General features: G+C 44.2%; 1 protein-coding gene across 6 annotated transcripts in view; it reads left to right on the top strand.

Moving 5' to 3' along the window:
• Positions 1–25709, top strand: part of LOC121543516 (polycomb protein SCMH1) — a 50055-nt gene extending 24346 nt beyond the window's left edge. For 4 of the 6 annotated variants that reach the window (XM_041853430.2, XM_041853428.2, XM_041853433.2 and 1 more), the window contains 10 exons: positions 1064–1310; positions 14934–15169; positions 15419–15595; positions 15730–15856; positions 16163–16363; positions 16674–16841; positions 17044–17169; positions 22884–23003; positions 23236–23369; positions 25162–25709. In XM_041853430.2, the coding sequence (XP_041709364.2) occupies positions 1064–1310; positions 14934–15169; positions 15419–15595; positions 15730–15856; positions 16163–16363; positions 16674–16841; positions 17044–17169; positions 22884–23003; positions 23236–23369; positions 25162–25290 (1665 nt within the window). In that variant the 3' untranslated portion in view covers positions 25291–25709. The remainder of the gene's footprint in view (positions 1–1063; positions 1311–14933; positions 15170–15418; positions 15596–15729; positions 15857–16162; positions 16364–16673; positions 16842–17043; positions 17170–22883; positions 23004–23235; positions 23370–25161) is intronic. The other 2 variants (XM_045208836.1, XM_045208837.1) reach the window with 2 other exon arrangements.
• Positions 25710–27329: the final 1620 nt, after the last annotated feature.

Raw genomic sequence — 27329 nt, 5'->3', positions numbered from 1 at the left:
GTCGATGTGGATAGGGGGGTGCACCCTCTGCTGTTTCCTGAAGTCCACGATCATCTCCTTTGTTGTGTTGACGTTGAGTGAGAGGTTATTTTCCTGGCACCACACTCCCAGAGCCCTCACCACCTCCCTGTAGGCGGTCTCGTCATTGTTGGTAATCAAGCCTACTACTGTTGTGTCGTCTACAAACTTGATGATTGAGTTGGAGGCGTACTTGGCCACACAGTCATGGGTGAACAGGGAGTACAGGAGGGGGCTGAGCACGCACCCTTGTGGGGCCCCAGTGTTGAGGATCAGCGAAGTGGAGATTTTGTTTCCTACCTTCACCACCTGGGGGCGGCCCGTCAGGAAGTCCAGTACCCAGTTGCACAGGGCGGGGTTCATACCCAGGGCCCCGAGCTTAATGATGGTACTATGGTGTTGAATGCTGAGCTATAGTCAATGAACAGCATTCTTACATAGGTATTCCTCTTGTCCAGATGGGATAGGGCAGTGTGATGGCAATTGCATCGTCTGTGGATCTATTGGGGCGGTAAGCAAATTGAAGTGGGTCTAGGGTGACAGGTCAGGTAGAGGTGATATGATCCTTGACTAGTCTCTCAAAGCACTTCATGATGACAGAGGTGAGTGCTACAGGGCGATAGTCATTTAGTTCAGTTACCTTTGCTTTGGGGCCGGGGGCTCCTGCCAGTAAAGGGAGCTTTACTATTCTTAGGTAGTGAAATGACTTTTGCTTCCCTCCAGGCCTGAGGGAACACACTTTCTAGTAGGCTTAAATTAAAGATATGGGAAATAGGAGTGTCAATATCGTCTGCTATTATTCGCAGTAATTTTCCATCCAAGTTGTCAGTCCCCGGTGGCTTGTCATTGTTGATAGACAACAATACTCTTTCACCTCTTCCACACTCACCATTGGGATCACAACATCATATGTGATCATATACATTTGCCAATGAAGTGAAGCTTCTGAACAATTTCACATTTCATCTGGATAATCCCACATTTACCCACTCCCTTGTCACTGACCTCTCCCATCCCTGCCACCTCCCTTCCCCTACTACCCCAGCAGGAGCCCCCGGCCCCAGAGCAGAACTCCTTCCAGGTGGGCATGAAGCTGGAGGCGGTGGACCGCAAGAACCCCCACTTCATCTGCCCGGCCACGGTGGGGGCGCTGCGCGGCGTGGAGGTGCTGGTCACCTTCGACGGCTGGCGGGGTGCCTTCGACTACTACTGCCGCTACGACTCCCGGGACATCTTCCCCGTGGGCTGGTGCTCTCTCACCGGGGACAACCTGCAGCCGCCCGGCACCAAAGGTCTGTGTGTCTGTTTGTGTCCCCCTGTAGACTTGTCAGCTATTGATATAGTGGTCATTGATGTAGCCTAATACCTGTGGTATTCACTTTAACGTTATTGATTCATGTAAAATCACATTTGACAGAAACTGAAGGAATTCAAATCTGAAGTTAAAGGCTCTGAAATGTCATCTGAATGAGATGAGTGGATTATTAGGTCAATAGAATGCACCTTTGAAATTCCTTCTCTTGTGTTGGAGGAAGACAGAATGTGAGTGAATGAGTGAGGAAGGACAGAAGGGAGAGAAAGAGGAAGGGTCACTTTTGTAAGAGTGATGACCTTGGCACAGGCCTGTGAAGGGGGGGATTGGGCAGAGCTGTGTGAGTGTATGCCCCACTCTGTGGGCCTCATGCTGGCACTAAAAGGGGCCAAGGCAAAGGGGGCATCCAGGATAACCAGAGACTGAGAGAAAGTAGGAGAAAAACCGATAGGGAAAAGGAGCTGTCTGTGAAAGGCGGGCTGTTTACGTTGTCTTGTCAGCAGAGGGGAGGAGAGTGAAGGAGGGCAGGAAAGGAGAGAAGAGGAGTAAGAGCTGGAAAAGAGTAGAGGGTGAAGGAGAGGACAGCAGCGCAGCAGAGTGAGGCTGGGTTTTCCACTGCTGAAGAGTAAGTTGAAATAAATACAGGGCGATCAAAAATATTTGAGGCCCTCATGTTAGCCGCAGCGAAAAAAAATGTCTGTTTTAAAGCTAATTTCCTGCAATTCTACACATTTTGCCATGGCTTATGCTATCTCAGTCACTCCAACATTATAAGGAAATCAATGCCATGACAAAAATACTCCTGAATGCATAATTTTTTGAATTTTAGATTCTCCATGACTGTCAAGCTTGTATTTAGGTGATTGTTAGTTCTCAAAGGAGATCTTATTAAAAAATATATAGGTCCATTATCTTTTCTAAATACAGTGCTTTCAGAAAGTATTCAGACCCCTTGACTTTTTCCACATTTTGTTACGTTACAGCCTTATTCTAAAATTGATTAAATTGTTTTTTCCCCTCATCAATCTACACACAATACCCCATAATGACAAAGCAAAAACAGGTTTTTATAAATTTTTGCAAATGTATAAAAAATCGAACTTAAATATACATTTACATAAGCATTCAGACCCTTTACTCAGTACTTTGTTGAAGCACTTTTTGACAGCGATTACAGCCTCGAGTCTTCTTGGGTATGACGCTACAAGCTTGGCACACCTGTATTTGGGGAGTTTTTCCCATTCTTCTCTGCAGATCCTCTCAAGCTCTGTCGGATTGGATGGGGAGCGTCACTGCACAGCTATTTTCAGATCTCTCCAGAGATGTTCGATCGGGTTCAAGTCCGGGCTCTGGCTGGGCCACTCGAGCATTCAGAGACTTGTCCCAAAGCCACTCCTGCGTTGTCTTGGCTGTGTGCTTAGGGTTGTTGTCCTGTTGGAAAGTGAACCTTCGCCCCAGTCTGAGGTCCTGAGAATCTTGTTTCTCATGGTCTGAGAGTCATTTAGGTGCCTTTTGGCAAACTCCAAACGGGCTGTTGTGCCTTTTACTGAGGAGTGGCTTCCGTCTGGCCACTCTACCATAAAGGCGGAGTGCTGCAGACATGGTTGTCCTTCTGGAAGGTTCTCCCATCTCCACAGAGGAACTTTGGAGCGCTGTCAGAGTGACCATCGGGTTCTTGGTCACCTCCCTGACCAAGGCCCTTCTCCCCCGATTGCTCAGTTTGACCGGGCGGCTAGCTCTAGGAAGAGTCTTGGTGGTTCCAAACTTCTTCCATTTAAGAATGAAGGAGGCCACTGTGTTCTTGGGGACCTTCAATTCTGCAGAAATTGTTTGGTACCCTTCCCCAGATCTGAGCCTTGACACAATCCTGTCTCGGAGCTCTACGGACAATTCCTTCGACCTCATGGCTTGGTTTTTGCTCTGACATGCACTGTCAGCAGTGGGGCCTTATATACAGTGAGGGGAAAAAAGTATTTGATCCCCTGCTGGTTTTGTACGTTTGCCCACTGGGGGGGGGGGGCAGGGTCAAAATCTAAAGTAACAGTCTGTATCTGGTGTGGCCACCAGCTGCATTAAGTACTGCAGTGCATCTCCCCCTCATGGACTGCACCAGATTTGCCAGTTCTTGCTGTGAGATGTTACCCCACTCTTCCACCAAGGCACCTGCAAGTTCCAGGACATTTCTGGGGGGAATGGCCCTATCCCTCACCCTCCGATCCAACAAGTCCCAGACGTGCTCAATGGGATTGAGATCCGAGCTCTTCGCTGGCCGTGGCAGAACACTGACATTCCTGTCTTGCAGGAAATCACACACCGAAAGAGCAGTATGGCTGGTGGCATTGTCATGCTGGAGGGTCATGTCAGGATGAGCCTGCAGGAAGGGTACCACATGAGGGAGGAGGATGTCTTCCTTGTAACGCACAGCGTTACGATTGCCAGCAATGACAACAAGCTCAGTCCGATGATGCTGTGACACACCGCCCCAGACCATGACGGACCCTACACCTCCAAATCGATCCCGCTCCAGAGTACAGGCCTCGGTGTAACGCTCATTCCTTCGACGATAAACGCGAATCCGACCATCACCCCTGGTGAGACAAAACCGCGACTCGTCAGTGAAGAGCACTTTTTGCCAGTCCTGTCTGGTCCAGCGACGGTGGGTTTGTGCCCATAGGCGACGTTGTTGCCGGTGATGTCTGGTGAGGACCTTTCTTACAACAGGCCTACAAGCCCTCAGTCCAGCCTCTCTAAGCCTATTGCGGACAGTCTGAGCACTGATGGAGGGATTGTGCGTTCCTGGTGTAACTTGGGCAGTTGTTGTTGCCATCCTGTACATGTCCCGCGGGTGTGATGTTCGGCTGTACCGATCCTGTGCAGGTGTTGTTACACGTGGTCTGCCACTGCGAGGACGATCAGCTGTCCGTCCTGTCTCCCTGTAGCTCTGTATTAGGCGTTTCACAGTACAGACATTGCAATTTATTGCCCTGGCCACATAAAATAAATAAATTGGTCATTTAGCAGACTCTCTTATCCAGAGCGACTTACAGGAGCAATTAGGGTTAAGTGCCTTGCTCAAGGGCACATCGACATATTTTGCACCTAGTTGGCTCGGGGATTAGAACCAGCGACCTTTCGGTTACTGGCACAACGCTCTTAACCACTAAGCTACCTGCAGTCCTCATGCCTCCTTGCAGCATGCCTAAGGCACGTTCACGCAGATGAGCAGAGATCCTGGGCATCATTCTTTTGGTGTTTTTCAGAGTCAGTAGAAAGGCCTCATAGCTGTGACCTTAATTTTCATAGCTGTGACCTTAATTGCCTACCGTCTGTAAGCTGTTAGTGTCTTAACGACCGTTCCACAGGTGCCTGTTCATTAATTGTTTATGGTTCATTGAACAAGCATGAGAAACAGTGTTTAAAACAATGAAGATCTGTGAAATTATTTGGATTTTTATGAATGATCTTTGAAATTATATATTAATTGTTTTACTGTTTGGACATAGGCAGCCCGAAAAAAACACTTAGGCGTCCCGCCCAAACCTTTCTTTGCAGAAGAAACCCTGCCATCTGAGGAGAAGAAAAATAAATAAAGTATGTTGAGGGGTGTCTGACCCTACTGAGCTCCTTCACAATGTTTAGTCCATGGCAGTTGTGGTGATAGTGAGCTCTTTAGTTTTTAGGAGGTGAAATAGCAATGGTTGACATTGTGTATCTTTTATGTATAATAAATGTATGTGTGTGTGTGTTTATTAGTATGTGTGTGTGTTTGTAAGTACGTATTTTGTTTTTCAATACTGTCTCACTTGCTGCTTTGTGTAAAGTGCCTATCATAAGTATTCACCACCCTTGGATTTCTTCACATTGTTACAAAGTGGGATTAAAATGGTTTTAATTGTCATTATTTGTCAACAAAATACTCTGTCAAAGTTGAAGAATTTTGTAAAAATACAATAATGAAACATAAAACACTAAAGTATCTTGATTAGGGGGTATTCACTGTGTTGCAGTTGCCATACTAGGCGGTGATCCATCCCGACAGAATGCTCTCAATGAGCTAAAAGATGTGATGGATAAAGTGATGCGCATAATCAACTTTGTCAGGGGGACATCGAGCACCCAACACCATCTTTTCCGCAAGCTTGTGACAGAATTGCTGGCTGAGTAAAGGAAAAGCGCTGGAGCGGTTCTGTGAGCTGCATGACCAGGTTGTGGATTTTCTCAGAAAAAGCTAAATATGGGCAGCAGCTGATCACCTTTGCATTCTGGAAAATGAGGATTTCCTCTCCGTTCTTTTTTTGGCTGTCACTTAAACAGGTTAAATCTGCAGTTACAAGGAAGAGGTAAAACAGTCGTGGACATGGTGGAAAAACTTGAGGCCTTTACTAGGAAGCTTGAGTAGTTCGATTTGGACTTTTCATCTGGAAGGCTGCACTTCCACACGTTGAAGAATCAGGAGTGCCGAGTCCCTGAGTGCGTTTTGGGTGGCAAGCTCAGAGGAATACAGCACAATAAAGAAACTTGCATTTTATGTGCTACCAATGTTTGGATAAACTTACACCTGCAAGTCCTCCTTTTCCTCTATGAACGCAATCAAGACTCACGACAGAAACCGGCTTTCACATAAGTCAATCGAGGACTGCCTGCGCATCAAAATCACATCCATCTCATCTCAGAAATGCAACTTTTCCAATTGAGTAAGTAACTTAGTAGCCTATATGACTGTATTTAACAAATACTAAATACTTATCCAAGGCTATTTAGGGCTCATGCTGACAGTATTTTCTGTCTGTACATTTGCAGACATCACCTTTTTTTCTTTACATGATTGTTTTATGTAGGATGCTACATTGTTGTCCAGTTGCCATTGTAAGCAGGCCTAATAGAAGTGGGAGTTTTTCAATTAGGCCACATTTTTTTATTGTGAAAGATGCTGTTAAGCCATAGCCTACCTCAGCCAGTTAAGTTATTTAATGTAAGGCTCGGAAGAAATAGGCTGCAATTAAGCCCTCTTGTTTTATAAAGTCAAATTTAAAATAAAGATTATTGTTGAAATGAATTACTCAACTGGTGTAGTTTTTCTTTATCTTTTCCTGTGCGCCACTTGCATAACAAGTTAGCTAGGCTATAATTTCAACACCAGGCGCTGTTCATGTCCTATTGATTGCGCTGCGGTCGCAACTTTACATTTCAGCACCACAAAATGGTCCTCTGCCTGCTTTATTAGTTGACTGTCTACTCTCTCCTCATGAATGTAAAAATGTAACTTTTGCATTATTTAGGTGGGGTAACTTCCTTCTTGGGATATTGCATTTGGGACTTTTTGCATCGCGGGTCTGAGGGGGGTGTGTTCGGGTAAGGTGGAGGTAATATTATCCTTAACTAGCCTCCCAAAGCACTTCATTACATTTACATTTTAGTCATTTATCAGACGCTTTTATCCAGAGCGACTTACAGTTAGTGAGTGCATACATTTATTATTTTTATTTTTCATACCCCCCCGTGGGAATCGAACCCACAACCCTGGCGTTGCAAACACCATGCTCTACCAACTGCGCTACATCCCTGCCGGCCATTCCCTCCCCTACCCTGGACGAATTGTGCGCCGCCCCATGGGTCTCCCGGTCGCGGCCGGCTACGACAGAGCCTGGATTCGAACCAGGATGTCTAGTGGCACAGCTACCTTAGACCACTGCGCCACTCGGGAGGCCAAAAGTAATGATGACTGAACTAAGTCCTGCTGGGCAATAGTCATTTAGTTCAGTTACCTTCACTTTCTTCGGTACAGGAACAACGGTGGACATCTTGATGCAAGTGTGGACAACAGACTGGGATAGGGAGAGATTGAATATGTCCGTAAACACTCCAGACAGCTGGTCTGCACGTGCTCTGGGTGTATTGATACACCATCCAAAGCCTAATTAATAACTACACCATGCTCAAAGGGATATTCAGTGTTTGTCTTGTAAAACATTGACCCATCTACCTATCGGTGCCTTTCTTTGCGAGGCATTGGAAAGGTCCCTAGTCTTTTTGGTTGAATTTGTGCTTAGAATTCACTACTCAACTGAGGGACCTTAAAGATAATTGAGTGTGTGGAGTACATTCACTATATATACAAAAGTATGTGGACACCCCTTCAAGGTAGTGGATTTGTCTATTTCAGCCACACCCGTTGCTGACAGATTTATAAAATCGAGCACACCGCCATGCAATCTCCATAGACAAACATTGGCAGTAGAATGGCCTTACTGAAGAGCTCAGTGACTTTCAACGTGGCACCGGCATAGGATGCCACCTTTCCAACAAGTCAGTTCATCAAATTTCTACCCTGCTAGAGCTCCCCGGTCAACTATAAGTGCTGTTATTGTGAAGTGGAAACGTCAAGGAGCAACAACGGCTCAGCCACGAAGTGGTAGGCCACACAAGATCATAGAACAGGACCGCCAAGTGCTGAAGCGCGTAGCACGTAAAAATCGTCTGTCCTCGGTTGCAACACTCACTACCGAGTTCCAAACTGCCTCTGGAAGCAATGTCAGCACAATAACTGTTCGCCGGGAGCTTCATGAAAAGGGTTTCCATGGCCGAGTAGCCGCACACAAGCCTAAGATCACCATGCGCAATGCCAAGCGTCGGCTGGAGTGGTGTTACGCTTGCCGCCATTGGACTCTGGAGCAGTGGAAACGGGTTCTCTGGAGTGATGAATCACGCTTCACCATCTGGCAGTCCGACGGACGAATCTGGGTTTGGCGGATGCCAGGAGAACGCTACCTGCCCCAATGCATAGTGCCAACTGTAAAGTTTGGAGGAGGAGGAATAATGGTCTGGGGCTATTTTTCATGGTTCGGGCTAGGCCCCTTAGTTCCAGTGAAGGGAAATCTTAACGCAATAGCATACAATTACATTCTAGACGATTCTGTGCTTCCAACTTTGTGGCAACAGTTTGGGGAATACCCTTTCCTGTTTCAGCATGACAATGCCCCCATGCACGAAGCGAGGTCCATACAGAAATGGTTTGTCGAGATCGGTGTGGAAGAACTTGAATGGCCTGCACAGAGCCCTGAAATCAACCCCATCAAACACCTTTGGGATGAATTGGAACGCCGACTGCGAGCCAGGCCTAATCGCCCAACATCAGTGCCCGACCTCACTAATGCTCTTGTGGCTGAATGGAAGCAAGTCCCCGCAGCAATGTTCCAACATCTAGTGGAAAGCCTTTGCCAGAAAAGTGGATGGCTGTTATGGCAGCAAAGGGGGGACCAACTCCATATTAATGCTCATGATTTTCGAATGAGATGTTCGACGAGTAGGTGTCCACATACTTTGGGTCATGTAGTGTAGATGGTGTAGTCATTCAAAAATCATGTTACTCCCTTTATTGCACACAGACTGAATCCATGCAACCTATTATGTGATTTGTTAAGCACATTTTTACTCCTGAACTTATTTAGGCTTGCCATAACAAATGAATACTTATATAACCAAGATATTGTTGTTATTTATTTTGTATTAATTTGTAAACATTTATAGAATTTTCTTTTCACTTTGACATTAAGGAGTATTTTGTGTAGATCGGTGACAAAAAAAATCACAATTAAATCCATTTTAATCCCACTTTGTAACACAACAAATGTGAAGAAAATCCTAGGGGGGGGGGGGGAATACTTTTGATAGGCACTGTATCTGATACTGAGGTGTACATGTGCCTAATTATAACTTTCAGATTTTACTTCGGTGCGTGCCATTATGGGTGTGTGTATTTTACAAACCTGGGTTCAAATACTATTTCAAATATCACAATTACTTCCACAAACATTCAATGTACCTCTGGTCTCATGGCCCTCCCAACCCTACGGGAGGGCAGCTTCTCTGTCCTTGCACCACAATGGTGGAACCAGCTTCCCCCTGAAGCTAGGACAGCATTGTATTTTCCTAAAACATGTGAAACCCTACCTCTTCAAAGAGTATCTGCTAAATGATTAAAATGTAAATGAATTAAGTATTCAGATATATTGAATTTGAAAAGACAAGTAGTTGAATATTTTAATGTATTTGGAAATACTCTTGGAAAGTATTTGAAAATACACTGACTACCTCAAATACACTCCCATGCATTTAACCCAGGTATTTGAAAATAGTATTTGGATATATATATATATATATATATATATATATATATATATATATATATATATATATATATATATATATATATATATATACACACATACATACAGTGGGGGAAAAAAGTATTTAGTCAGCCACCAATTGTGCAAGTTCTCCCACTTAAAAAGATGAGAGAGGCCTGTAATTTTCATCATAGGTACACGTCAACTATGACAGACATAATGAGGAAAAGAATTCCAGAAAATCACATTGTAGGATTTTTTATGAATTTATTTGCAAATTATGGTGGAAAATAAGTATTTGGTCAATAACAAAAGTTTCTCAATACTTTGTTATATACCCTTTGTTGGCAATGACACAGGTCAAACGTTTTCTGTAAGTCTTCACAAGGTTTTCACACACTGTTGCTGGTATTTTGGCCCATTCCTCCATGCAGATCTCCTCTAGAGCAGTGATGTTTTGGGGCTGTCGCTGGGCAACACGGACTTTCAACTCCCTCCAAAGATTTTCTATGGGGTTGAGATCTGGAGACTGGCTAGGCCACTCCAGGACCTTGAAATGCTTCTTACGAAGCCACTCCTTCGTTGCCCGGGCGGTGTGTTTGGGATCATTGTCATGCTGAAAGACCCAGCCACGTTTCATCTTCAATGCCCTTGCTGATGGAAGGAGGTTTTCACTCAAAATCTCACGATACATGGCCCCATTCATTGTTTCCTTTACACGGATCAGTCGTCCTGGTCCCTTTGCAGAAAAACAGCCCCAAAGCATGATGTTTCCACTCCCATGCTTCACAGTAGGTATGGTGTTCTTTGATGCAACTCAGCATTCTTTGTCCTCCAAACACGACGAGTTGAGTTTTTACCAAAAAGTTCTATTTTGGTTTCATCTGACCATATGACATTCTCCCCAATCCTCTTCTGGATCATCCAAATGCACTCTAGCAAACTTCAGACGGGCCTGGACATGTACTGGCTTAAGCAAGGGGACACGTCTGGCACTGCAGGATTTGAGTCCCTGGCGGCGTAGTGTGTTACTGATGGTAGGCTTTGTTACTTTGGTCCCAGCTCTCTGCAGGTCATTCACTAGGTCCCCCCGTGTGGTTCTGGGATTTTTGCTCACCGTTCTTGTGATCATTTTGACCCCACGGGGTGAGATCTTGCGTGGAGCCCCAGATTGAGGGAGATTATCAGTGGTCTTGTATGTCTTCCATTTCCTAATAATTGCTCCCACAGTTGATTTCTTCAAACCAAGCTGCTTACCTATTGCAGATTCAGTCTTCCCAGCCTGGTGCAGGTCTACAATTTTGTTTCTGGTGTCCTTTGACAGCTCTTTGGTCTTGGCCATAGTGGAGTTTGGAGTGTGACTGTTTGAGGTTGTGGACAGGTGTCTTTTATACTGATAACAAGTTCAAACAGGTGCCATTAATACAGGTAACAGTGGAGGACAGAGGAGCCTCTTAAAGAAGAAGTTACAGGTCTGTGAGAGCCAGAAATCTTGCTTGTTTGTAGGTGACCAAATACTTATTTTCCACCATAATTTGCAAATAAATTCATTAAAAATCCTACAATGTGATTTTCTGGAGAAAAAATTTCTCAATTTGTCTGTCATAGTTGACGTGTACCTATGATGAAAATTACAGGCCTCTCATCTTTTTAACTGGGAGAACTTGCACAATTGGTGGCTGACTAAATACTTTTTTTCCCCACTGTATGTATATATATATATATATATATATATATATTTTTACAAATAACCATTCAAATACTCAAAAGTACTTCTTTTAGGCTGTGTATTTGAAAATACTCAAATACACAGAAAAAAGTATTTTCGATACCAGATACTCAAATACACATGTATTTGAACCAGGTCTGGTATATTGCCCCACAGGCTAAGTCATGTGTTAATCGCTCAGTCCGGTCACCTTGTAAAAGTATTCAAGGTGGATCCAGGACAAATAGCTCTGTGCAACACCATGCTGACTGAACTGGTGTGCGTGTGTGCGACTTTGTACGTGTGTCCGCGTTCATGTGTGACTTTGTGTGCTGCACATATTGTCATCGTGGTTGCTTCGTACACTAGGCAGTGCGTGATTTAGACTTTGCCTGGCCCCTAAGAACGGAAGGGTGTGTACTACAGGGTGGGAGGTTTAAAGATACATTTAAACACCATATCTGACAGCAGTTTGTGTCTTTATTGCTACTACTCTTATTTCCCAGGCAGTGTCAGCATGTTCTGCTTGATGGGTATCTGTAGGCTACTGGTTTGCTTTTTCTTCTGGTGAGTCTTGCACAGAGATTACAACGAGCGAGAGTAATTGTCTGCGGTTTATGAGGAATTTGGTCTTGTCCGGTCCCCATTGGCGAGTCCTTGCAAGTGTATCAAAATTCAAGGGAGGAAGGAAGTGTGCAGAGAGGACGAGTCACACGGGTACCTTAGTGCAGAGGAACTCCTGTCTACTTTCACTGTCTTTGTATTTGTCTGTCTGTCTGTGCTTGATTGGCTGTATCAGAACCACTTCACAAAGCTTAAGAGCCTCTCTGTTGTGCAAGGTCTGTATTTGTTTGTCTCACCCTTTATCGTGTGTGCATGAAGTGAGCTGATTGCTTTGTATCACTCATTGCAAGTTCTGCCATTGATATCTGTCTCAGTGAAGAACTCTCTCTCGATTCCATTCAAAGGGCTTTATTGGCATGAGAAACATACTGTATGTTTACATTGCCAAAGCAAGGAAATAGATAATAAACAAAAGTAAAATAAACAATCAGAAAAGAACAGTAAACATTAAACTCATCAAAGTTTCAAAAGAGTAGAGACATTGCAAATGTTATATTATGGCAATGTACGGAGTTGTAACAATGTGCAAATAGTTGAAGTACAAAAGGGCAAATAAATAAACATAAATATGGGTTGTATTTACAATGGTGTTTGTGTTTCACTGGTTGCCCTTTTTCTTGTGGCAACAGGTCACACGTCTTGCTGCTGTGATGGCACACTGTGGTATTTCACCTAATAGATATGGAAGTTTATAAACGTTTTGATTTGTTTTCGAATTTATAAAAATTTGATTTGTTTTCAAAATCTTCGTGGGTCTGTGTAATCTGAGGGAAATATGTCTCTAATATGATCATACATTTGGCAGGAGGTTAGGAAGTGCAGCTCGGTTTCCACCTAATTTTGTAGCCTGTCTTCTCTCGAGAGCCAGGTCTGCCTACGGTGGCCTCTCAATAGCAAGACTATTCTCACTGAGTCTGTACATAGTCAAAGCTTTCCTTAATTTTGGGTCAGTCACAGTGGTCAGGTATTCTCCCGGGCTCCCGAGTGGTGCAGCGGTCTAAGGCACTGCATCTGTGCTTGAGGCGTCACTACAGACCCCCTGGTTCGATTCCAGGCTGTATCACAACCGGCCGTGATTGGGAGTCCCATAGGGCGGCGCACAATTGGCCCAGCGTCGTCCGGGTTTGGCCGGTGTAGGCCGTCATTGTAAATAAGAATTTGTTCTTAACTGACTTGCCTAGTTAAATAAAGGTTAAATAAATATAAAATTCTGGGCCAAATATCATTCCAGTTTGCTCAGTTTTTGGTAAATTCTATCCAATGTGTCAAGTAATTATCTTTTAGTTTTCTCATGATTTCATTGGGTCTAATTGTGTTGCTGTCCTGGGGCTCTGTGGGGTCTGTTTGTGAACAGAGCCCCAGGACCAGCTTGCTGAGGGGACTCTTCTCTAGGTTAATCTCTCTATAGGTGATGGTTTTGTTATGGAAGGTTTGAAAATCGTGACTGGGGGTATTGATACACCATCCAAAGTGTAATTAATATCTTCACCATGCTGAAAGGGATATTCAATGTCTGCTTTTTCTTTTTGCCCATCTACTAATTGGTGCCCTTTGCGAGGCATTGGAAAATCTCCCTGGTCTTTGTGGTTGAATCTGTGTTTGAAATTCACTGCTCGACTGAGGGACCTTACAGATAATTGTATGTGTAGTCATATTATTATTTTTTAAACACTATTATTGCACACATGCAACTTATTATGTGACTTGTTAAGCAGATTTTTTCTCCTGAACTTATTTAGGCTTGCCATAACAAAGGGGTTGAATACTTATTGACTCAAAATATTTCAGCTTTTCAAAAGTGACCACAAATGCGATTATGCATGTAATGCTTTTATTATAAAGGTGCATTTGAATGGGGAAAATTATCTTCCCCAAACTTGAAACTCACACGCTGCTTATATATACCAGTTAGGCTCTACACCCCTTGTAAAGCGGATTAATGTGCTTAATTTTAAGAAGTTATTTGGCCACTTTAGTTGTGATACAAACCTTATTGAAACATATAGGCCTATGGGCTAGGCTACATGAGGTGTGCGACTATAATTCGAAAAAGTAGCCAAAAAAAGGCATTGTTTCTTATGCTGGGCATCATTCACAAGTGATAGGCTAATATTGTCACCCATAAGACTATTTTTGATTTAATCTTGTCTTTACATATACTAAATAATATGTGTGACATTTGTTTTGATTTAGAATGGACCATTATCATGCACCTGTATCGAAAACGGGCAGTGGGGAAAAATACATGTCATCTATGCACTTAAATAGCGAATGGAGGACGCTTTTCGCCGTGGTTTATTTTCACGCCAGCGAGGTAGGCTATACTCCTGTTGTAAATATAAGCAATGTGCTTAATATTAGGAAAGTTAAGAAATAAATATAGTAGGCCTAGCCTATAGAAAGCTAATGGGATTCTCGTATTTTTATTAACGGCCATCTCTCTGTTTTCTCCCGCAATTGCATAGCCTATAGAAATGTTGCGCAATATGAACTCATGGGCTCTCATGAAGTGTTTGATTAGATTTTCGAATACATTTGCATTGATGTCAGAGTGATTAGAGGGATAATAGAGTGCAAGTACCAGGCAGTTAGCAAGTTTGGTAGGCTACTAATGACCAGCAGTGGTCCTGGCAACTCTCTTTCTCTCTCTGTCTCTCATCCTTCCCTATGAAGGCAGGGCAGTAAGAGAGTGTAACACAACTTGCCTCTTTGTTCTGCAGCTGAAAGCATACTGTGGCCCTCCTTAACACAAAAGCTGTCTGGGTCTATTTACACTTGTGTGTGGCTGGTTCTACCACTCCTGCTGTGTTATGTTGTTAGAGGCATTATTGCCTATCACTTGATCAGTGACTGTTTATGTCATTGAGTCTGTCATGATTTTGATTAAGTCGCTGCTCTTTCCTGGTTTGTTATTGTGTATTACCAAACAGTCATGGGCTCAATTTGATGTTACTTCCTGAGTCTGACATTCATTGTTTCCTGCCAGGCTGCATTTGAATGAATGAAGGAAATAATGAATTACATAACTTGAATGAATATATTGATCTCTAGACTAGAGGTTAAATTTGATTTTTTTGATTCCTTAACATCCATTTTGAACTTTTATTTACACTCCCCCTATCTCTCGTTCTCTCTCTGGGGACAGCAGTGCTACCCAAGACCCTCGGATGCCTTTCAGACGGTAGCGAGGGAACAGCCATGCACGCCATGCCAGGACAGCCGCCTGGCCAACGGGGACGCAAGCCAGGCCGCAGGAAAACCAAGCTGACAGGGCCCTGGGGCCTGAAGGGGGCCGGAGTAGGACCGCAGGCCCCCCCGCCCGGAAAGGGACTGGAGCCTATCAAGGTCCCCAAGAAGAGAGGCCCCAAACCGGGGAGTAAGGTACAGACCAAGGACCCAGGTTGGGGAGTCATGGTTGGGGAGGGTTTGTAGGGTAGGGTTGGATGTTTCATCCTGTGTCGCAGCACCCAAACACTCTTTTATAATAACAACCTTATTGGTCAAAAGTCAACAATTCACTTCTATTCTAATTCCACTGCTACTGAGAAAAGTCATGTTTGCCCTCCAATTGACAACTAATGTGGTTGACCTAACCCTAACATTGTCCTCTCCCTCCTTCTCTGTGTTTAGTTGGGCTGGGCGAAGAGAGCAGGCTGGCTGGAGGGTGCCATGGCAGGCCCAGGGCGACCTGTGTCCCGGCCCAGAGGGAGGCTGCCAGCCAACTGGGCCCAGAGGATGGCCCTGCAGGAGGGTCAAGTGGAGTCCATCAAGATCCCAAAAAAGAGAGGGCCCAAGCCCGGCAGCAAGGTAACCACACACATACACAATTTATATATTTTTAGGTACAATGTAACTAATCCAGCACCTGGGACAAGTGTTTCTTATGGATGAGCACATACCACCCCACTAAACGTTGTGTGTGTGTGTGTCTGTGTGAACAGAGAAAACCGCGGGTGGTGCCCAACCCCGTGCCCGTTTCCCCCACCAGCAGTATGCCAGAGCCAGACACCAGCACGGTGCCCCTGGACAACGCCACCATCCCCAGCGCTGCCTTGCAGGCCGCCACAGGTACACACACACACACACACACACACACACACACACACACACACACAAAGTAGTGCTCCATCACTGCAATTAACCCTCATATGGATTTCTGTGGAGCGCAATGCAACTTTTATTATGAATACTTGTATGCACTCGGACATCCTTGTGAGTCAGTCATTGATGAAAATGTAATATTTGTTTAAAGAAATATGTTTGGAGCATTAAGTCGAATCTGCCCTTTTCAGCCGGAGTGGTATACATGCTGAATGTTAAATGCCTCTGTTGTTTGTGTGCGTGACTGCCGGCATCTACTTACGTGTCCCACAGTGTGTGTATACCTGAACAAGTATGGGAAGGTGGGCCCCCACTTGGACGGCCGGCGGGTGCAGCAGCTGCCCGACCACTTTGGTCCAGGCCGGGTTTCCTCGGTGCTACAGCAGTGTGTCCAGGCCTGTGTGGACTGTGCCCACAACCAGAGCTCTGTCTTCTCCTGCCTCAAGCCAGGTCACGGAGGAGAGGTCATATCAGGTAAGGTCTGGGACTGGTACCTGCTTTCTGTATGGGCTATGTTTTCTGTAAGCTTTATTAGAAGTTTGGTTATAGAGATAATCAAAGGGTCTTTGCATTTCCTTAAAAAATATGATTTTTCCTTCATTTATTTCAAGCATCCCTGTGCACTACATCAGGACCAGTTGTTAAAACAGACTGGTAGATCCTTTTTTCCTGAAATTGATCAAACCAAAAGCTCTATATCTCCTTTTCACTTGGCATTGCTGCTAAGTGTGAGGAACAGTATTGGCTGTCTGAGCCTAACCCTTGCCCTCTGTGACCCATGCAGCCCACTTTGACCAACAGCACCATACCCTCACCCTGCCCACGGTCAACAGCGTCACGTACGTCCTGCGCTTCCTGGAGAAACTCTGTCACAACCTCTACTGTGACCCTCTGTTTGGCAGCCAGCCCGTCCCCCGTGGGGGCCTGCATTACGACAGCCACACCTACCCAGGTCAGCACACACACACACACACACACACACACACACACTGTACTGGGGCATAACCTTGGCTTTTCTGTTGGTTCAGGACAGAAAAGGGTTGTCTGTTTTGTTTTTGGCCTTTTCACCATTGTAACAGTGTCGATTTGAGGCAAGTATGTAGGTATTTACTTTTCACCCCTCAGTTTTTATTTTCTGTTACTACACCCTCCAGAAAGGAGAAGTTTTAGGGAGGGGCTCACGACAGGTCCAGGCAGAGGCTCCAAGCGGTTCCTTCAAGACTCCTACTACAGCCCCATCCCCCACAAGCTGGCCAAAAACCTCTGCTTCTCCTCGGAAGGTACAGCTCCTTAGGAACTCCTTAGGAAATCCTTAAAGCTCCATTTAGAATAACTTGATTGATAAAAATAGAAACATGCACCTGTAATGGGACAAACAAATGGAAAACATTTGTGTACAAGCAAAAACTCTTATTTTAGGGTGTAGCTAGGACTGTGGAGGTCATGACATTTTGTTAGCCGGTTTTTGTAATGCAAAAGTCTGCCGGTCTCACAGTAATTGACCGTTAATTAACATAAACATGTTTAGCATCTCCAGGCCTCCACGAATACAAGCTGCATACAAGCCGCGTACAAGCTGCTGATGCGCGCGCCTTTGGAACATCTACAAGTCTAAGATTATACTTTTTTAAATGTAGATGTTCCAAAGGCTCGTGCATCAGCAGCTTGTATCTTGTCAGCTAAGTGAACAATCCTACAGCCTATGGCATGGAGCATAGCCAGATAACATACAGTAGGCCAACTCATATTCTGTTCTTCTGAAATACATTTTCTTCATATCATAATGTTACTTTAGACCTGACTATAATGGATTTATTGTGATGGTGTATATTACATCTAATATACACCATCACAACAAATCCATTATTAATTTTAGTCAGGTCTAGAGAAACATGATATGAAGAAAATGTATTTCAGAAGAACAGAATGTGAGTTGGCAATACTGTATGTTATCTGGCTATGCTCCATGCCAAAGGCTGTAGGCTTGTTCATTTAGCTGACAAGATATGCTTATACAGTAAGGGGAAAAAAGTATTTGATCCCCTGCTGATTTTGTACGTTTGCCCACTGACAAAGAAATGATCAGTCTATAATTTTAATGGTAGGTTTATTTGAACAGTGAGAGACAGAATAACAACAACAAAATCCAGAAAAACGCATGTCAAAAATGTTATAAATTGATTTGCATTTTAATGATGGAAATAAGTATTTGACCCCCTCTCAATCAGAAAGATTTCTGGCTCCCAGGTGTATTTTATTTATACAGGTAACAAGCTGAGATTAGGAGCACACTCTTAAAGGGAGTGCTCTTAATCTCAGTTTGTTACCTGTATAAAATACACCTGTCCACAGAAGCAATGAATCAATCAGATTCCAAACTCTCCACCATGGCCAAGACCAAAGAGCTCTCCAAGGATGTCAGGGACAAGATTGTAGACCTACACAAGGCTAGAATGGGCTACAAGACCATCGCCAAGCAGCTTGGTGAGAAGGTGACAACAGTTGGTGCGATTATTCGCAAATGGAAGAAACACAAAATAACTGTCAATCTCCCTCGGCCTGGGGCTCCATGCAAGATCTCACCTCGTGGAGTTAAAATGATCATGAGAACGGTGAGGAATCAGCCCAGAACTACACGGGAGGATCTTGTCAATGATCTCAAGGCAGCTGGGACCATAGTCACCAAGAAAACAATTGGTAACACACTACGCCGTGAAGGACTGAAATCCTGCAGTGCCCGCAAGGTCCCCCTGCTCAAGAAAGCACATATACATGCCCGTCTGAAGTTTGCCAATGAACATCTGAATGATTCAGAGGAGAACTGGGTAAAAGTGTTGTGGTCAGATGAGACCAAAGTCGAGCTCTTTGGCATCAACTCAACTCGCCGTGTTTGGAGGAGGTGGAATGCTGCCTATTACCCCAAGAACACCATCCCCACCGTTAAACATGGAGGTGGAAACATTATGCTTTGGGGGTGTTTTTCTGCTAAGGGGACAGGATAACTTCACCGCATCAAAGGGACGATGGACGGGGCCATGTACCGTCAAATCTTGGGTGAGAACCTCCTTCCCTCAGCCAGGGCATTGACAATGGGTCGTGGATGGATATAACCAGCATGACAATGACGCAAAACACACGTCCAAGGCAACAAAGGAGTGGCTCAAGAAGAGGCACATTAAGGTCCTGGAGTGGCCTAGCCAGTCTCCAGACTTTAATCCCATAGAAAATCTGTGGAGGGAGCTGAAGGTTCGAGTTGCCAAACATCAGCCTCGAAACCTTAATGACTTGGAGAAGATCTGCAAAGAGGGGTGGGACAAAATCCCTCCTGAGATGTGTGCAAACCTGGTGGCCAACTACAAGAAACGTCTGACCTCTGTGATTGCCAACAAGGGTTTTGCCACCAAGTACTACAGTGGGGGAAAAAAGTATTAAAGTATTTAGTCAGCCACCAATTGTGCAAGTTCTCCCACTTAAAAAGATGAGAGAGGCCTGTAATTTTCATCATAGGTACACGTCAACTATGACAGACAAATTGAGAAATTTTTTCTCCAGAAAATCACATTGTAGGATTTTTAATGAATTTATTTGCAAATTATGGTGGAAAATAAGTATTTGGTCACCTACAAACAAGCAAGATTTCTGGCTCTCACAGACCTGTAACTTCTTCTTTAAGAGGCTCCTCTGTCCTCCACTCGTTACCTGTATTAATGGCACCTGTTTGAACTTGTTATCAGTATAAAAGACACCTGTCCACAACCTCAAACAGTCACACTCCAAACTCCACTATGGCCAAGACCAAAGAGCTGTCAAAGGACACCAGAAACAAAATTGTAGACCTGCACCAGGCTGGGAAGACTGAATCTGCAATAGGTAAGCAGCTTGGTTTGAAGAAATCAACTGTGGGAGCAATTATTAGGAAATGGAAGACACTGATAATCTCCCTCGATCTGGGGCTCCACGCAAGATCTCACCCTGTGGGGTCAAAATGATCACAAGAACGGTGAGCAAAAATCCCAGAACCACACGGGGGGACCTAGTGAATGACCTGCAGAGAGCTGGGACCAATGTAACAAAGCCTACCATCAGTAACACACTACGCCGCCAGGGACTCAAATCCTGCAGTGACAGACGTGTCCCCCTGCTTAAGCCAGTACATGTCCAGGCCCGTCTGAAGTTTGCTAGAGTGCATTTGGATGATCCACAAGAGGATTGGGAGAATGTCATTTGGTCAGATGAAACCAAAATAGAACTTTTTGGTAAAAACTAAACTCGTCGTGTTTGGAGGACAAAGAATGCTGAGTTGCATCCAAAGAACACCATACCTACTGTGAAGCATGGGGGTGGAAACATCATGCTTTGGGGCTGTTTTTCTGCAAAGGGACCAGGACGACTGATCCGTGTAAAGGAAATAATGAATGGGGCCATGTATCGTGAGATTTTGAGTGAAAACCTCCTTCCATCAGCAAGGGCATTGAAGATGAAACGTGGCTGGGTCTTTCAGCATGACAATGATCCCAAACACACCGCCCGGGCAACGAAGGAGTGGCTTCGTAAGAAGCATTTCAAGGTCCTGGAGTGGCCTAGCCAGTCTCCAGATCTCAACCCTATAGAAAATCTTTGGAGGGAGTTGAAAGTCTGTGTTGCCCAGCGACAGGCCCAAAACATCACTGCTCAAGAGGAGATCTGCATGGAGGAATGGGCCAAAATACCAGCAACAGTGTGTGAAAACATTGTGAAGACTTACAGAAAACGTTTGACCTGTGTCATTGCCAACAAAGGGTATATAACAAAGTATTGAGAAACTTTTGTTATTGACCAAATACTTATTTTCCACCATCATTTGCAAATAAATTCATAAAAAATCCTACAATGTGATTTTCTGGAATTTTTTTTCTCATTTTGTCTGTCATAGTTGACGTGTACCTATGATGAAAATGACAGGCCTCTCTCATCTTTTTAAGTGGGAGAACTTGCACAATTGGTGGCTGACTAAATACTTTTTTTCCCCACTGTAAGTCATGTTTAGCAGAGGGGTCAAATACTTATTTCCCTCATTAAAATGCGTTTTTCTGGATTTTTTTGTTGTTATTCTGTCTCTCACTGTTCAAATAAACCTACCATTAAAATTATAGACTGATCATTTCTTTGTCAGTGGGCAAACGTACAAAATCAGCAGGGGATCAAATACTTTTTTCCCTCACAGTAAGTCCTGTGCCATTATTTTGTATTAAATGATTTTATATAATTGAACTTAGCTGAATAAAATAGAAAGGATATTTTTCCCATTCCAGAGCGAGTGCGCATATGAAGTGGTTGTGTTGAGCGTAAAAGTGATCATTTGAAACAGATCCTATACGCTAGGTTTAGAGTTATTTGGCAACTTTAGTTGTGAATGATACAAACCTTAGAATGTCTTACAAATCAAAACATATGGGTTGCATGATGCAACTATTTATCATTTGAGAGTGTCACACAAAAAAGCTTGCACTGTTCCTTGCCTCAGGCTGCACAGCTGTTCTCTCATCAAGTGACCATATTTTCACCCACCAGACTATTCTCAATTTAATCTTGTCTTTACTAATATGTAAAAAATGGGCAGGAACAGGGGCAGGGGAAAAAGACATGTCACCTGCATGCACTCGAATAGCGAATGGAGGCCTTGCGCTTTCCCGCCAATCCGTTTTTCAATTATGCCTGGTAGGCTACTTCGGTTTTATAGCGGAGCTGTGCTTAATATGAGCAGCTGAGAAATAAATATAAGAACACTTATTTCACTCCATGAATCAACCACTGTTTGAGGAGCATGCTCTTCCTGCGCGACAGGTGATATTCCGCCAAAACTCTGTATGCCATGGGCTCTCCAACCCTGTTCCTGCAGCTGCCCGGTGCTTAAGTGAAATCTGTTCGGGAACATCGATGGTAACATGTTTTCGCAACAAAACATATTCCACTAAACTGTTGACAGCCCCTCTGCACGCTCGAGAAAGGAATAAAGGAGAGAGAGGAGGAGATGGAAATGCATGGTGGTGAGGTAGTCTGTATAGCGAAAGGTAATGTGTCACCTAATTAATTATGCAAATATAAAAAATGCCATATTACTAGGCTATTCAAAATCAAATACAAATTCACTTTAATTGTAGGCTTATCTGTAAGCCACCCTGCACAACCAACAGCATCGCCTAGGGCTATATTTTCTCTCCCAGACTCGTGGATTGACATTTTGGAGCGTAGCATAATAGGTAACCAGTCCATCCAGTATGCATAATAATACAGTCCATACTCAAAGGCGATTACTCAAATGTGTTTAATTTTGGAGTATAGGCTAGACCAATATCCAAAACATCTTAAAACAGTTTTGTTTTATGTTTTTTTGCCATGTGTAATATGTGGTAGGCTATGTATTGTGTAACGGCACAATCATCATTTTAATTCAGGTATTTTTCGGGCTTGCGATCATAAGCCTATGCATAAGCTCAAATGCGTATTGTGGTTTTGAATAAATCACCTTAGAAGCGCTGTCCATTTTGTTGTGTTAGGCTTTGAAACAACATCCACAACGACCATGTTTTAAACAGTTTCAACCTGCTGTTGAACTTCTTTCTTCAAATTGATCATCACAGTGAGGTGAGTTTTAAAAGCACGATACTGTTTTGAAGTGTTTGATGTGATTTTCGATTTCATTTGCATTGATGTTAGAGGGACAATAGAGCCCTGAGTACCAGGCCATTAGGTCCTGATGGTCGTTAGCAAGTTGGGTACTACCAAAGCATGTCCAGAGTGCATAAGAGGAGATTACCGTGACTCAGCGGTCACATGGAATTTTACTGCGGTCATAACTCATGACTGCCGGTGTGGCGGTAATACGGTCACCGCAACAGGCCTAGGTGTAGCCAGTAATGTCCCACTAAGCAAACTTTTTGACTACAGTTAAACTACAGGCTACAGGTGTGTCACTTGGGCCTTGTCATTGACTCTCCTCTCCATGTTGTTCCAGGTGAGCCCTTCCTCATGGAGAACGGTGTAGGGGAGTCGGAGCACTTAAAGAAGAGCCCCCTGTCCCCAGGCTCGACAGGGCAGCGGTCCCCCACCAAGTTGCTAAATCTCAAGTCTTCAGGTAGGGGATCATCTTTAATGCAGTGCATGTCATTAAAGGCAAAAATGATATTGTCCAGTGGATTTGTTTAAATTTTTAGCCAAGCTGAAAATTACGATTATTTATGGTTTGTGTATGGCTTTTCGGTAACACTTTAAATGGAGTTGCTCCTCATCCCATAATAACGAAACCCACTGGTGATTGGTGACTAATATTCCTCTGTATCTCTACTCTGACCCGCCATCCGACACAGGCTCTGAGCGTTTAAGAGAGAGCCCTCGGCCCAGTGACCAGGACCCCAACCTGTGGACGGTGGAGGACGTCATGCAGTTCATCAGAGACATAGACCCCCTACTGGCCCCCCACGCAGACCTCTTCAGAAAACATGTACGTATCCACAGAATTTAATAGAACAGTAGTATCCTATTGTATCTCTATGTACGTATCAGCCTGACAGAACACTCAGCATAGAAGGACACTTAAAGTACATTCGGAAAGTATTCACACCCCTTGACGTTAAAGCCTTATTCTAAAATTGGTGAAATTGTTTTTTTTCCCCCTCATCAGTCTACACACCATACCCCATAATGACAAAGCAAAAACAGGTTTTTATAAATTTGCAATATTACATTTACATAAGTATTCAGACCCTTTACTCAGTACTTTGTTGAAGCACCTTTGGCAGCGATTACAGCCTTGAGTCTTCTTGGGAATGACGTTACAAGCTTGGCACACCTGTATTTAGGGAGTTTCTCCCATTCTTCTCTGCAGATCCTCTCAAGCTCTGTCAGGTTGGATGGGGAGCGTCGCTGCACAGCTATTTTCAGGTCTCTCTAGAGATGTTCGATTGGGTTCAAGTCCGGGCTCTGGCTAGGCAACTTAAGGACATTCAGAGACTTGTCCCGAAGCCACTCCTGCGTTGTCTTGGCTGTGTGCTTAGGGTCGTTATCCTGTTGGAAGCTGACTCTTCGCCCCAGTCTGAGGTCCTGAACGCTCTGGAGCAGGTTTTCATCAAGAATCTCTCTCTACTTTACTCTCTTCATCTTTCCCTCGATCCTGACTAGTCTCCCAGTCCCTGCTGCTGAAAAACATCCCCACAGCATGATGCTGCCACCACCATGCTTCACCGTAGGGATGGTGCCAGGTTTCCTCCAGACATGACGTTTGGCATTCAGGCCAAAAAGTTCAATCTTGGTTTCATCAGACCAGAGAATCTTGTTTCTCATGGTCTGAGAGTCTTTAGGTGCCTTTTGGCAAACTCCAAGCGGGCTGTCATGGAAGCCATTCCTCAGTAAAATGCACGTCTGGCCACTCTACCATAAAGGCCTGATTGGTGGAGGGCTGCAGAGATGGTTGTCATTCTAGAAGGTTCTCCCATCTCCACAGAGGAACTCTTGAGCTCTCTGTGACCATCGGGTTCTTGGTCACCTCCCTGACCAAGGCCCTTCTCCCCCGATTGCTCAGTTTGGCCGGGCTGCCAGCTCTAGGAAGAGTCTTGGTGGTTCCAAACTTCTTTCATTTAAGAATGAAGGAGGCCACTGTGTTCTTGGGGACCTTCAAACTGCAGACATTTTTTGGTACCCTTCACCAGATCTGTGCCATGACACAATCCTGTCTCTGAGCTCTACGGACAATTCCTTCAACCTCATGGCTTGGTTTTTGCTCTGACATGCACTGTCAACAGTGGGACCTTATATAGACAAGTATGTGCCTTTCCAAATTATGTCCAATCAATTGAATTTACCACAGGTGGACTCCAATGAAGTTGTAGAAACATCTCAAGGATGATCAGTGGAAACTGGATGCACCTGAGCTCAATTTCGAGTCTCATAGCAAAGGGTCTGAATACTTATGTAAATAAGGTATTTCTGTTTTTGTTTTTTAATACATTTGCAAACATTTCTAAAAAGCTGTTTTCGCTTTGTCATTATGGGGTATTGTGTGTAGATTGAGGAGTAAAAAAAATAATTGAATCCATTTTAGAATAAGGCTGTAACGTAACAAATGTGGGAAAAGTCAAGGGGTGTGAATACTTTCCGAATGCACTGTATGTTATGCCATTGTTTTTAGTGGAAGGATTTTTTCAGTCGTTTGTTGAGTTTATAACCTCCATAGCAAATGAACATAGCATATCCCTCCATAGCAAATTAAAATGTTATCCCACTCCAATGTGTTGCAGGAGATTGATGGCAAAGCCCTCCTGTTACTACGCAGCGACATGATGATGAAATACATGGGCTTGAAGCTCGGGCCTGCCCTCAAACTCACATTCCACATCGACAGGCTCAAACATGGACGCCCTTATTGAGCTCATCAGCATCCCCCCACCCCACCCCACTACTACGACTCACGCCTTCTCCCCTCTACAGGATATAATGCACTGCATACTACTGGACTGACCATCACATGTAGCATCCGCCACTAGGCTACGATACCTGGTGTCATATATCCCCCCTCCCCTTTCTCTGCCGCATCTAAGAAGCCCTGTGGCAAACTTCTCTTTTTTACATTTTATTTCTGTTGTGGCACAATCCAGCCCTACGGAAGCATGGGATATGCAGACTGACTGACTCGCCCACATCTCCTCATCCATCATGTTACTCGCCTGTTTTTCTATTCCATATTCTCTTACAACAACCTCTACCAATGATGCCCTCCCTGTGTGTAGCCATTTCTTACTGTAATTGCCATTTTAGGGCAGAGTCTTTATTACATTGTTTTTGATCACATTCTTTTTGTTTGATCAAGTACCTTTCATTTTTTGTACCCTCCCTGAAAATAAGGACTTGCCGTTTTGTACGAAATATGTATACTGAACAAAAATATAAATGCAACATGTAAAGTGTTGGTCCCATGTTTCATGAGCTGAAATAAAAGATCCCAGAAATGATCCATACGCACAAAAAGCTTATTTCTCTCAAATGTTGTGCACAAATTTGTTTAAATCCTTGTTAGTGAGCATTTCTCATTTGCCAAGATAATCCATCCACCTGACAGGTGTGGCATATCAAGAAGCTGATTAAACAGCATGATCATAACACAGGTGCACCTTGTGCTAGGGACAATAAAAGGCTGCTGTTTTGAGGGAACGTGCAATTGGCATGCTGACTGCAGGAATGTCCACCAGAGCTGTTGCCAGATAATTGAATGTTAATTTCTCTACCATAAGCCGCTTCCAACGTCATTTTAGTGAATTTGGCAGTACGTCCAACCGGCCTCACAACCACAGACCACGTGTAACCACGCCAGTCCAGGACCTCCACATCAGACTTCTTCACCTGTGGGATCGTCTGAGCCCAGCCACCCGGACAGCTGATAAAACTGTGGGTTTGCACAACCGAATAATTTCTGCACAAACTGTCAGAAACCGTCTCAGGGAAGCTCATCTTTGTGCTCATTGTCCTCACCAGTGTCTTGACCTGACTGCAGTTCGGCGTCGTGTCCGACTTCAGAGGGCAAATGCTCACCTTCGATGGCCACTGGCACGCTGGAGAAGTGTGCTCTACACAGAGGGTTTCAACTGTACCGGGTAGATGGCAGATAGAGTGTATGGTGTCGTGTGGGCGAGTGGTTTGCTGATGTCAATGTGAACAGAGTGCCCCATGGTAGCATTGGGGTTATGTATGGGCTGGCATAAGCTACGGACAATGAACACAATTGCATTTTATCATGACGAGATCCTGAGGCCCATTGTCGTGCCATTCATCCGCCGTCATCACCTCATGTTTCAGCATGATAATGCACGGCCCCATGTCGCAAGGATATGTACACAGTTCCTGGAAGATGAAAATGTCCCAGTTCTTCCATGGCCTGCATACTCACTAGACATGTCACCCATTGAGCATGTTTGGGATGCTCTGGATCGACGTGTACGACAGCGTGTTCCAGTTCCCACCAATATCCAGCAACTTCACACAGCCATTAAAGAGGAGTGGGACAACATCAACAGCCTGATCAACTCTATGCGAAGGAGATGTCTCGCGCTGCATGAGGCAAATGGTGGTCACACCAGATACTAACTGGTTTTCTGATCCACGCCCCTACTTTATTTGTATTTTTTTTAAGCTATCTGTGACCAACAGATGCATATATGTATTCCCAGTCATGTGAAATCCATAGATTAGGGCCTAATGAATTTATTTCAATTGACTGATTTCTTTATATGAACTGTAACTCAGTAAAGTCTTTGAAATTGTTGCACTTCTATTTTTGTTCAGTGTAATTAATTCCAGAAAAAAACACTAGGTGTTTCCCAGCTGTTTGGGATTTGTTCTGAATTAAGTTTCGTTTGGAGGCATGGTTTTCAAACAGCATGACATTATACATTATCAAAACACATTATACTGT

Source organism: Coregonus clupeaformis, chromosome 28, assembly GCF_020615455.1.
Source record: "Coregonus clupeaformis isolate EN_2021a chromosome 28, ASM2061545v1, whole genome shotgun sequence".
Lineage (NCBI taxonomy): Eukaryota > Metazoa > Chordata > Actinopteri > Salmoniformes > Salmonidae > Coregonus > Coregonus clupeaformis.
The sequence above is the reverse complement of the archived record's forward strand: the minus strand, read 5'-3'. Positions and strand labels throughout refer to the sequence as shown.